We start from the raw sequence: 14,044 nt of genomic DNA on the forward strand, positions 1-14,044 counted from the left end.
CCAAGAAAGAAGTATGTTTTTGGTAGCTTGGTCCTATAAGTAGAAAGAATGGGGATTAAATTTTAAAATAAATAATTGAAGAATTAATGGATTGGAATTCAGGGAAAGACCAAGAAGACAGTGACTGGATAAAACTGAGAAGGCCTTTAAGAAGAAAGAGATGATTAATTAATCAGAACAGAAGACCGTAGATGTATCTGTATGTAAACATGGCAGATAGGTGACAATGTTTTACAAAGATAAAAATATCTGAAGAGATATATTGAATGATGTAAGTGTAAACTAATTTTAATTATATTGCCTATTCTTTCCCTTATGTTGTGCTTTAAATTTCTGTGCCTTACAGTTTCTTACTCCTTTTCATGCATATAATTACCTACCATCACATAGTAGGTATTTACTGCTAGGCCATAAGAATAGACTTTTTAAACTCACTAGAATGAATTGGAAATACCTTTCACTCTAAACAATATGTTTCACATGTTTTCTCCCAAGTTATTGTTGACTTTGCTGAGAAACCTTTCAGAAAGGTATGCACATTGAAACACAACCATTATGTGGGAGTTAATTATAGCAAACCCAGGAAAGTCATAGAAGAGGGTTTGGTTGATTTGCAGTGAGGGATGCAATACCGAAACATCTATGGATATTTCATATTGATGTTTAGAGGACAACATGCTATTATTCAGAGTGTATTTCAAGAGGATATATGGGCTATTAGAGGACAGTGAAGTGGAAGAAATCATGTACAGATGAAATAGGAAGAGATGAGAGGAACAGGAGAAATTGGAATGGTAAAAGGGATACATTCAGGATTTTTTTTAAAAAATGCCATCAAATTTGGGAATGCTAATTTATATAGAATATGAGGAAATTCAAAATAATGAGTATAATAATTTCAGTTCAGATAGTCATAAAACCTGGCAATATCACTATTGTGTTGATCTTCTTTTCCTTTCATTTCCAATAACCTCTCCAGAAATTCTTCTCTGGAGTAGATTTTGGAGATGTGTGAAGGGTGCAAGCTTGGGTAGAGCAAAGGCCAGTTGATTGTATGAATAAAAAAATTGCATATACAACAGCAATAACAAATATAAAGAACTAATAAATACAAATGCTAGTGTGAGGAAGGAGAGAAAGTAAGAAAAAGGGGGTAAGGAGATTAATATGTTTACATATTTTCAGTTCATACTAGGTCATATTCAAATTAGTATAAATTAGTATACATTTTGGCAGAGTTGCATCTCTGTGTGCTTGGACATATTTCAAACATAAAAATGCATTTCATTAAATGCTACATCTTTACCTAGTGCCATGGTTCTCAACCTTTTGTTCACCATGGACCCCCTTTAAATACCTTTTGCAGTCATGGACCACCAAGACTTAACTCAAGATTTAAATCAAACATTTCTTGAAGCCTTCATGGACCTCATGTGATGACATTGTGGACCCCAAGGGTCCACGGACCACAGGTTGAGAACCACTGATCTAATCTCTTTTATTATATTACTCTTTAGTCAATCAATCTGATGAGAGACGACCCGGTGAGTAGATAAGATCAAAGGAGTTCAGAAGGCATAAAGGGAACTTCATCGAGACATATGAACCTTACTTTCTTCTGAGATTTCTGTAAAGTGAGTTTAGTTTAAGCATTATTGGTGTTTTACTGAGAAAATTTAGTTGTGAAAGCATCATCATCTTCAAATTCCTAGGAGAAATACGGCTTCATTGCTTATGTACAATAAATGAAAAAGTGGGACAAATATTTAATACTGAAATAAAAATAGTGTCTTTAAACACTCATTGATCTGAATATTATGCTAAAATTTTATTTTTTCTGAACATTCAAATTCATATTGGTTCAATTTTCTTGTTTCAAATTTTGATATTTTCAGATCTATAAGTCAAAAACTGAAAGCTATCTTTGTTCCAAGTGGCAGCCCCCACCCCAAGCCCTGCTCTTTGTATTCAATGGCCATTTCATACTGGGGGCTGCTAGGCTGCCTGATATACTGTATGTTAGCTTTTCAAGCTAGGCCAGCTTGAGGAAATAGAAAACCACAAAAAGTACTAGACCTCTAATATAGGCTATCATAACAAAGTCTCATAGCTCTCCTAGCATTGGTGGGAGAGGAAAAGAAACAGGAGAATCCACCCAATAAGGGCCACCTAAAGTGCCATCTAAGACAGAAGACCTGGCTATTACTAGGGCAGGGGCTAAAATCCACAAAGGGGTTCCTTAAAGTAGCTTCATGTAGTAATTGCTTTACAAATAAGATAGAACAGCTGAAAGTAGTTCAATGCTAGACATTTGTATAACAACAAACTTACCTAATTAGCAAAACCCAAAGTCAAAATTTCATTTTTTTTCTATCTCAAGCATAAAATCCAGAATAGGTTTCCAAACAGAAACAAACATGGATATATTCTTTTTTTTTATTAGAGCAGTTAATTTAGCCATCTCTGTTAATTCCATCAGTTTTTCCAATCATTTATCTTTCATGGATCTTTCCTTTTTGTGCATAAAGCATTCTTGCTACTGTCAACATATAGAATGGTTCCAGATATTTTTTCAAGTTCTTTGTCCATTAAATAATAATAAAAGCATCTACCTTAATTTTTATATTCACTTTAAGAATCTTCTGTATTAAAATATGAATCTTACCCCAATATTTCTTTGCTTTTTAACATATCCACCAACAATGATACAAAATTCCTCCTTTGCATTTACATTTCCAACATACATTTGAAATACCTTTGTACATCTGTGACAATTTATCAGGTGTTAAATACTAACAGTACATCATTTTATCAAATTTTTCTTTTAGATTATAGTTTAATGTAAATTTTAAACTCTTTGTGCACATATTTTCCCATTGTTCAAGCATTATATTGTATCCCAAATTCTTTATCTATTTAACCATGCAATGCTTCACGCATTCAATCTCCGAATTCAAATTCAGTAACAATTTATAAACCTTAGCAATAACGTTAAAAACTAGTTTAAATCTGCCTTTCAGTTGTAAATATGTAAACCAGTGACAGGCATATCCTTTTGATTCTGACTTTTCTTTGGATTTAAGAGTAAGTTCATCTTGATTAAAAAAAATATTATTTGACAATAGATCCAACATGTTGGCCTCACCATCATTTCTTTTCTGAAAAAGGCTTCTTGAGGTGACATCCAAAGGGTATCTTCATAGAGAACCTTGCTTTTTATTTGTTCCAAACGCTTAGATAAGCAAAATGTTTAGATATCTACATAGCTGATTGTTGGTAGAATCTGTTACAGTAAAGTAGAAGTTGAAAAGCTTTAAAAGAATGCAAAATAATAAACAGCATTTGGAAGTGTTTGGAACGCTCATATTGCCTTTGAAGAAAACAACAACAACAACAATAACAATGTTGGAAGGGACCTTGGAGGTCATCTAATCCAACCCCCTGCGCAGGCAGAAACCCCATACTATTTCAGACAAATGTTTGTCCAGGCTGTTCTTAAAAACTTCCAGTGTTGGAGAATTCACAACTTCTGGAGGCAGGTTGTTCCACTGGTTAATTGTTCTGTCAGGAAGTTTCTCCTTAGTTCTAGGTTGCTTCTATGTTGCATATCATGTGACATTACTAAACTTCTTTCTTTTGGTATTCAATTGCCTTTATTTATGTCATTCTTGGCCGTTAATATTATTAGCTAAATACCTGACTATTAAATGCAAAATAATATTAATGGCATTATTGGCCATTAATATTATTAGCTAAATACCTGACTATTAAATGAAAAAGCCAACTAATTATGCTTTATTATGTTACATTTGTTCCTCCTCTGTAATCCCATCTTTGTACAGTATTGACTTTTACATACTTACTGGCTCTTAAGAGCCTCTCAAAAACATCAGAGCAGATTATATTAGTAAGTGCAGAAAATTTAGGACTGAAGCATTTACAGGCTTTTACAAGCTTGAACATTAACAGGCAGGAGAAAAGGTTTATAAAAATGATTAGGCCATCAGTGGATCTGTAGAGTCTGTATATATGGTTATAATCGTTCAAGAATTTCTTTCTCAGATTATTATATTTTAACTTGATGCCTTCAGGAAGAGGTGGATCTTTGCTGGGTTAAGTCCATGCGATATAGGAATGCTAGGAGTTGGCACCCCACATATCTAGGGTGGATCTGGCTAAAAAAAGGTTATTATTGTCATTGGCAATGATGAATAGAAATATAGGCCAATCTATATATGCAGCAGAAAGGAGAATGCTGGGGGAAGATGGGAGAATGCTGAAATAATAAAATGCCATGCACAGTCTCTGATTCTATGTGGAATATAAGAGATGGACATCCATTTCTCCAGTCTGATGCAATAGACATTTGCTTTATAAAGGGATGTGTGAAAGGAGATGGAGAGCGAGTATGAAATGGAAGATTTAGATTAAATCTAACTGACTCACTAACTATACATGCTGGGTCATATCCAATTAATTTTTTGTGTATTTCTTGAAAGAGATCAGGAAATGAATGTGCTCATCACATGTGGGAGTACACTTTATAATTTTAATCCTATGATTAAAACAGTGCAGACATTAAAAACAACAATAAAACCGCAAATAGGATGAAACTGGTCATATGGTGAATGCCTCATGGTGGTTAATGTAACTGAAATACTTCACAGGGTATCTACTGTGTAAAAGAGATGAATTTCCTACCTTTTTCTCACATCCCTGTACAAAGGGACATGATATAATCTAACCTCTTCATCTCTCTTTTCTAAGAGAGTAGGAGAAGATGCACTTTACACATATCATTGTCATAGAGAACTTGTGATAGAAATCTGAATTTTGAATGAGGTATCTAGGTAAAGAAGCCCAGTTTTATAATCCTTATAAACAAAAGTCATCCTTGGTTAACTGAATATATACAGCCTCACACTGGTGCAGTGTGTTGAAAATCTGTTTACCATAAGCTCATGAATTCTGTTAACTGGGTTCTATTAAAATGCAAAAAAATAAAATAAAATAAATAACCTTCCATTGGAATGCACAGCATGTTTGCAGTTTACAATATTATGATCCTTTTCCCTTCTTCCTTTGGAAATAATCATGCATTCAACTGAATTTGTTAATTTGTTCTGCCCAGCTATCTTGCTGGTTTATTAGCATCCTGTTATTTTATGCACTGTGCTTAAGTAGAAGTATATTAAAACTCAATACCCAAGGGTCATTTTTCCTGTTGATGTTTTCCAATCACAAGGCCATCTTTAGAACTATGTGGACTTTTTTCTCTAATAAAAAACCAATGTGAAACTTGCTAGTAATTTAGCCATGCAAGGATAGAAGTTCTAAATATGGGTGAAGGGAAGCCATTATTAGCAGGCTAAATTAAAGGATTATAAACCAAGAGGTTTACTACTTTCATAAGAGGAAGGAGTACATTATAGTTTTAGTTTTACAATGTTTTGGATATAACCCTAAAAATATAAAAGATGGCTCTGGAAAGTATTCATTTGCAAAATGTTTATTGAGCAAATACGAACTTTGGGCATCTGTATTAAAAGCTTTGCATATGGATTTTTTTCTTATAAAATCTATTTTTTTACAGCTGAACTGGTGGCTGTTATTTCTAATACCTAAAGAATAATAGTTATCTCAGCTATGTATTGAGCTAAATGTGACGATAAAAAATATAACATTATTTCAAATATAATCTACATTTTTCTCATTTTAAAAAATGGTATACTGTAATTAAGGAAATAAAGGGAGTTAACAATCCCACTAGATCTTCAACAATGAATGTTGATATTTAAAGTAAATTGGCATAAAGCAAGACATAAAACTAGAATTTCATATGCTAAAATCATTAATCAAAATAGCAAAAAAATAAAATAAAAAAAGATTTATTATTTAGGAAAAACTGTTGTTAGCATGTCTACTGCACTGCTTGAAATTGATATATCTCATTCCTCAAAATTGATATATCTTTGTAGTAAGTAGGTCATTGCAATTCCCCACCTCCAGAGTAAAAGCAGCTCCTTTGGTGAAGGGATTCATTTGGTGAAGAACTTATAATGATTTATTACAGAATTATCTTTGATTCTTGATGGAATGATTCAAATGATTTTTTTTATGTTGCCTTATACCATGGGTCCATCATCCAGGTTAGCTGATATAAGACAGAAGCTTTAGTATGTCTGTGTGTGGTTAGAGCATTAAATTTCTACATTATTTTGTAGAAGTACTATAATACAAGGGTCCCCAACTATAGGCTGCAGCCTACTATCGGCCTTCAGCCAGCTCAGAACCAGGCCTCAGAAGCAGTGAGCAAGTACACGTACAACTGTACATGCGCAGGCAAGTGAGTGTGCGCAGCTGCATTTGTGCAAAAGACATGCATGCATGCCCACCATTTGTGCAAATGGAGATGCACTTGTGTGGAACCACCCCCTCTTCCCCCCCCCCAAACCCTAAGGGTTGAGACCACTGCTGTAATACATTTCTTTACTGTTGGACCTGATTAGAAATACAGATATGATGAAGATAAATAACTGTTTTATACAAGCACAGGAGAGGTGTTCATCCAGGGGAAAATGCAAGCCAAAGGGATAATTCCTGCTCCTCAGATTCCCCACCATTGATTTAATCTGGTTCAGCTCTCATCTAGTGCTCATAAGATTATGTCTTACTATTATTTAATTTCATTCAAAGAAGAAAAGTGAAACAACATTCAAATACACTATTCAAAAATGATTTGAAAAGGAAGATTCCCACTGTCACTAAATAAACAACGATCTTCAAGAGTGTAGTTGTTTAGTCGCTTCTTCTATTTATTTTTTTCTCCATTTATACGATGTTATGCTTATAGCTGTAAAATTGGGTATACTTTTCCTTTGAATTAATTATCAATTGTCATCTCATTTATAAAATATTCCAAACTGTGCTCACATGGATGCATAGTCTTAAGACAGGCTCCTGTCACATAATTCCATTTATTCCTCCATGCGTGAAGTCTCTGAGCCTGGATAAAAGAGTGAGTGACACCCAGTAAATACAGGATGCAGATAAGGAAGATGAATAAGAACAAAACACATGTGCATGCATTTTGTACCTTTGTATCTAGCCCTCCTGCAAAAGATTGTTTTAGAAGGATTCTCTGAGTTGAGTATTAAGGTTTGGGAAAACTCATATCCTTTTCTTGGCAAGATCTGATGATCCTACTGCATTCATATTGGAATTTAGTAGGATGCCTCTTTATTTTAATTACTCATTTGATATCCTTGGAACAATGTTTCATAGCTTAGCTCCTTTCAGGCAGGAAAGCATTGGTCTCAGTGCCTTGCATGTCTGCTGAGGAAAGGAAAAAATGACCACATGAGAATCATGACAGCATCATGCAAATATTGCTTCGTATGTACTTGCATGAGACATCATGACATTATTGCAAAACTTGTTTTTTGTGCTGTGATATTATGGTGCACTTGTTCTAACATCATTGTGGTTTGTTACAAACATTGTTGGATAAAGCTCCCTATAAGACCTAGTGATGCAGTAAAACTACATTCCAATCGACCAGTAACCTCATTGCTAATATTCCTAAAGAAAGTGCATGCAGCAAAAAGTTGTGGTGCTCCAACACTGGAGGTTTTTATGAAGAGATTGGACGAACATTTGTCTGAAATGTTATAGGGTTTCTTGCTTGAGCAGAGGGTTGTTGATTTATCATTTTGATATCTTAAACCTTGTATTAGATTGGGCAGGTATACAGCCACCTGTAGGTTTCATTCTGACATAATATTTCTATGAAGAATATTTTTATTGATATATCCCTAAATGACTTTTCACAATAATTCATACATTGTAAGAGGGAAACAAGAGTTCTAAAAAAGGAAAACAAGTGATGTTAACCTTTTGATGTCTTCATAGTTTAAGACATGATTTTTCTAGATTTCCTGTAATCTGATATGCTCAAATGCACAAATGCACAGTGTGAGAAGTTACTAATAATATAGCCCAAGTTGGAAAGGAACACAGAGTTTTGTTTTGTTTTAATTCATTAACAACTGTACAGTATGTTTTTAAAACTTTATATTTTGAGAAAGCATATAGGAAACTGATTACATTGGAGATGTTGAGAAATAATTTCCAAAAATGTATAAATTAGAGAAAGTTTTCCTCCGAATACTATTAAATGAATGAGGAAAATAGAATGACACATTTTTAAAAATAGGAAACATGAGGAAGGGAATGAAATTATACTAGACAGAGGTTTTGTTTTGCTTCATTTTGTGCCTTTGAGGCATTTTGACTCCTGGTCAAATAAATACATGTACCCGACAATATGTGGCAACCCAAAGTCCTTAGCAATATTTTTAGAATTGCCATTCTCTTCTTCCTAAAGTTGAGAGAAATTGGGCCAAAGTTACCTAGTTAGTTTTTTCTGTCTAAGGCACGGGTGACAAACTCACCGCATCATGTGACATGTCGTGACATATTGTGACTTTTTTTGCATTGTGGAAGCTGGGGTGGGCGTGGCTTCCGCATAATACAACTGTCCCATGGGCCCACAGTTTGACACCCCTGTCTAAGGCAAGACTAAAACTTGAAATATCCTAATTTCTAGCCCAGTGTCTTTAACCATTATACAGTACTGACCCTCATAAATCGTACTAGATATATTTGCCCATGCTATATTGTGGAGGTCCTCGCCTTGAAAAACATACCCTAACTCAAATCAGCCCAAGGTTTCCTAACCAAATTGTGATGCATACTGTACAATACTGCCTCTTCATCTGCCCTAGTATCTACAGTGTTGAATTTTAGGATTGAACTCATATTTTAGGATACCAAGTCACAAGGGTCAGCCTCATCACATATTGCTCACCCTTTGTAAGAAACTACAGCTTAGTTAAAAACCATTCACAATTGGCTTGTTTCCAGCAGTTGCATTTTCATTTCCTCTGTATCGTTCTCATTCTCATCACGAAATTTTCAATGATAACTCTTTAATCCTTTTCCGAATCCTTCTATCTCAGTAATGCTTTGCACGGGGTAGTATTCTATTGTTCAATTATGAGATTTAAAAAGCATTTATGTATGCTATCCGGTATCACTAGCTGTAGCTCTGTAGATTTCATAATTAGATATCCCTATATATGAGAACACACAAAGCTTTGCATTTCATTTTCTCTGTACATTCCACATTCACCTTATCTGTGTCATTGAATTTGGCTGCTGTCCAAATAAGTTCTAGCAATTGAATTGTTCCTATTTGTATTTGAAAATTCCACCCATTGACACTCTTCTCTTTTCTTCCTGCTCAAAATTTCCACCATTCTTTGATTGTATTTGAACTCAGGGGAAATCTGCTGGCAATCCACCTCTAGCTTGACCATAAATGACAGATGAAAAAGTGGGACACAAGTGCCTATAGAAACAAGTCTGGAGGACATCTAATGCAGTTTGGTCTTTAAATTATGCTGTTCATTATTGTTCTGTTTCCTAGAGATTTCTTAACCACCCCTTTTTGCAACACTTTGGTGACTATGAATGCATGCTATACTGGGTAGTGTGTTGGTCAACACTTGGGAGATTGGGCTTAAAATAACTATGTACTTAGCAGTAAAATGTGTTTCCTTGATTTTGAATTAATCAGATTTCAGCTCATCGTCTCTCTTAGCAGTTTTAATAACATGTATAACCGATTTTTTTAAAGAAATATTACACAAGATCTAGCAGGACATATGATCAGATTTTCTGAACTTATCTTCATAACTTTTGTAATTGGTCAATATGAGATTCCCAATATGATAGTTAGAATCCAAACAAAGCCTAAACCTGGGTGACCAATATAGCCATAGGTCCTTGACTATGCCACCCATCCATCTCAGTTTTCCCTGTTATGCAGAAAAAAAATTAATGAGAAGAAGCTTTGGAAGGATTTTATTAGGAGCCAGTGAAACTACTAAATATAAGTAATTTACTGATCCCATTAGATATCATCCCATAGTTTTGAGTGGGAGCTATCAGTTTCCAGAATTCTTGGATGTATGAATTTTGATGTGAGTTAATTAAACCAGTCTAACCAATAGCATAAAGCAATAGTGAAGCTACGTCCCATCCCATGGTTGATAAAATTGTCTCATTTTGGACAGAATACATGATATAATCATATGTTTTGTTTGCCAATATGAGTTTTCTATTTTGATAGAATTCTTTATTAAAAGTTCATTCCTCTGGCAGTTTTGCCAGGCACAGATGAACCGAAAAGGGTTCACTGAGGATTCTGGTATTTATTTTAAAAATTACAGATTGCATTCAGAACAGAATGGCACTTTTCAATTTACTGTTTAATTTAAGGAAAAACAGATAGCTATAAAGGGAAAATAAGTATAATTGGTAAGGAAAAACTGCAAATCATATCTGAATATTATTTCTTTCAGTTATCTTCAAAGGCAACCATGAGAATATTTGCATACAATACCAATTAATCTGATGTACTTTTTGGGGGCAACATGAACAACTTTGGACAAAAGTCATGTTGTAACCCATGCCTTGCTTGTGATGCAAATTCAGATTAGGTCTGTTGACATAAAACTGAGATGGGAAAAGATGCAAAAGTCGGTGGAGCCAATAGAAATTTCTAATTTCCAAAATAATCCATCCTGTCCAGATTGTTGTATGCCTCTCAGAGTCAGTTTTTGTGTGATGGGTAGCTATACAAATTATATAAATAAATACTCCATCCTGAACAAATTATTACATTTAATGAACATAGCAAAAAAAAAACCATAAGCCACCATAGATTCTGCTGAATTTTAGTAAGATAGTAAAATAATTCAAGGAGTGGGGAAGAGAGCAGCTAGCATATGGTGTCTCTGAACCCAGGTTTTGATCTTCTCTTTGTGCCCTCTTAAGTTCATCTGAATAGGGATATGCTATGTAAAATTACATCTTTTTTAGGGATGCTTGCTCCTACACTTCTAATTGTAAAATAGGATAAACAAAAATGCTTATGTTCCAATAGATATATACACTTGATTTCTGCAGGTAAAGAAAGTTGTGCAGCAGGAAGGTTTTGGGAGGAAGAAGAGAGGATACAGAAATATCAATGAAATTGACATCAACATGGATGATCCTTTATTTACAAAACAGTGGTACTTGGTAAGCAGACCTAACACTTTCCTTCTTCACAGCAGGAAAATGTATTGCCAAGTATAAGGCCTTCAGACAGAACTTGGAAGAAAACAATGGAATAGTTCTGAAATATAATTTAGTTATTTTTGGCAAATTATAAGCTCTTTTAAATCCCCCTGTTTTGCCTTGGACAATTTTAAATTAAGAAAGTTTTGTATGGATAACTTAGATGGATTTCTTCATCAAATTTCAATTGGCACACTGCAGTTGGGACTGAGCATTCCCTTCCCTTCCTTTCCCCTTCCTTCCCTGTCTAACATGGAGCTACTAGATTAATACTGCAGATGGGTTCCTGAAAAAAGAGATAAAGGGGGAGGACTAGGATGAAGAAATTGTATGCAATATGGAAAATATACCTTTGAACTGAGAGGATGAACACATGATGCAGTAATAGTCTGCTTAGGAGACTTACCAAGGAAAGTGTGGGCCAATTGTCTCACTAGTCCAATATAACATTTGGCTGAACACAGAGCTGTGTAAAATTTCAAGTGACCTGGTCATTTGAAAACCCTGGCAGCCATTCTGCCTGTTGGCTTACTTGTACTGCCCTGGATAAAAGACAGATTGATCTCCATGTAAAATTTGTCAACTCAGTCTAAATAATGGCTAACACAGCGGTGTGCTAACTTGCAAGGTGTGCTTTGAGGACAGATGACAGAGGCAGGTAGCTCATTGCTTTTGTGGACTCAGATCACTTTTCCATAGCTGCCTTCTGCCTGCTATTCTGTTTGTGCCCACATTTTTTATGGGCTCAATTGCAGCTACATTAAGTGTAACTCTTTTACACTAGTCCTGATGATAACTGACTCCACTGAGTGAACATGCCACTTTTTAAGCTACTTTTTTAAGAGGATTAAGTTTCTCACTTGCATATAAATGATTTCTGTATCTAGTTACCACTAGATATCCATATGGGGGCAAGGGTTACATTGCTGGGGTAATTAATATATACATTCCCCCTAAATCACAAATGTCCTTAAAAGCACAAGTTTTGTCCTTATAATAAATCAGTGTGTCCTGTTCCATGAAGAATTTTGATGTCCATTGTAAATAAAAGGCTCAGGCTATGAAGCAAGACTCATAGCAGCAATTGGACAAGACTAGATATATAGACAAGACTAGATATAGCAATTCAGGACCACGGCCAGTTCCACATATCTGCTTTGAAGCTAGCAACTACCGTATGTAATTACAGATTGAATTGTGTTTATTTATCAAATACATATGGCTGCCCATCTACCAGAAGGAACTCTGGATGGTGAACAAGAATAAAGACAGGATTTTATATCTAGGCTGGGAAAGTCTTTTGAAAGCTCTGCCTTTCGAAGGTTATAGATAACTTTCCTTTTTTAGGGCCCATCTGGAGTCTTGGCTTTTACAACAGCTTCTTCTTAGTAGATAAATGAGGAGGTAAACAATAAGAACAGTGAGGAAAATATTATGAAATGTTTCTCAACCTCTCCTGCTAACTAGAAGAGGCTAAATAGTAGTCTTCCAAGTCACAATGCAGCAGCAACATTCCTGGGTGTCACATTGGATGCAAGAGAGAAAGCCAGTTCAGAAGAGCAGGATCAGGGCTTCATGTCTCTTAGAGCATCTGTGGCTGGTGGGCTTTTGGTCCACAATGGCATTTAAAACCGTTCCTCTCTATTTTTACTTTGCCCTTGATTTTATTACTCTCTAAAGTTTGCATATCAGGTCTGGCTTTCATGAATATTTTAATGCAGACGGCTATGCTGCTTCTTTTTATGTATTAATTTGCTATTTAATGAAGGTTGGTTGCAAAGTCTCCTGTGGAGTTATAACAAATACTTATTTAATTTGAAATTTAATTTGTTTTGAGTGAGAGATCAACTGTATTGCCATGTTTTAAGACATGGCTATCTGGATAGCAAATGCATTTATCTGTCTGATGAGACATAAAATTCTCAGTGGCATAATCCTATTTTATGACAAAACAGGAATGAATACTGTGTTTTCCTTCTCAAAAAGAGAAGTGTCTGGATTCCAAGCTATCTTTAAAGAGTTTTATATATATAGTCTCATTCTCCTCATCCACAGATGTTCTGGAACAGGAAGCCCTCCGCATGCTCAGAGCAGAGACCCTGCCGTTTCCCCATACTTCATATGATCAATTGTTGAGTTGTGCCATTAAAACTGCATTTCCAATAGCCCTTCACTACAACAGTGGCATCCATCAAACAGTGAAGTCTATTAAGCTGGTTGCATTGTGACTTAAATGAGATCCACATTTTATGCCGGTATTTGTAGATTTGTGCCTCTTTTTGGGCTGCATTTCCAAGGAAATGAAAGCCATTTGGTGGCAGATGAATCAGAAAGAATCTCAGTGGATGTAAACATTCCTCTTTATGCCAAGCAAATTAGTCTCTTATGCTTTTTGTTTGAAATGTGATTCATTAGATCAACACTGGGCAAGCAGATGGGACTCCTGGCCTTGATTTAAATGTGGCTGAAGCCTGGGAGCTGGGCTACACAGGAAAAGGAGTAACGATAGGAATTATGGATGATGGTAAGTGAAAAATAAAATATCGTGACTCTCTGTAAATTTCACCCTTTATTGTAACAAGGAATGCAATTTAATATTAAAACTCACTCCATTATTCACTTCCTTCAAAATTCTGAAATGTTAATTAAAAACCTTACAAGATATTCAGACATAATTTTTAATAACAAATCATCATCCAGACAAAGTTCCCTTTGGATACAGTCTGTGCATAATGATAACTTCCTAAATCCAGCCTACAGTAAAGCATTTAGTTAAAGCGCGTTAGTTTACTAATTTGGAAAAGAGCTAGCAGAAGTAAACATTGAATTAATTGCATATTGGTATGTTTTTTGTTTG

General features: G+C 35.0%; 1 protein-coding gene across 1 annotated transcript in view; it reads left to right on the forward strand.

Annotated features, from left to right (window-relative positions):
- Positions 1–14,044, forward strand: part of LOC120310677 (neuroendocrine convertase 2-like) — an 81,484-nt gene that overhangs the window by 40,683 nt on the left and 26,757 nt on the right. Inside the window, exons 3-4 of the mRNA XM_039349346.1 lie at positions 11,035–11,148; positions 13,603–13,711. Coding sequence (XP_039205280.1) covers positions 11,035–11,148; positions 13,603–13,711 — 223 coding nt within the window. The remainder of the gene's footprint in view (positions 1–11,034; positions 11,149–13,602; positions 13,712–14,044) is intronic.

Source organism: Crotalus tigris, unplaced genomic scaffold (genome assembly GCF_016545835.1).
Source record: "Crotalus tigris isolate CLP2741 ecotype Arizona unplaced genomic scaffold, ASM1654583v1 scf7180000018260.332519, whole genome shotgun sequence".
Taxonomy (NCBI): Eukaryota; Metazoa; Chordata; class Lepidosauria; order Squamata; family Viperidae; genus Crotalus; species Crotalus tigris.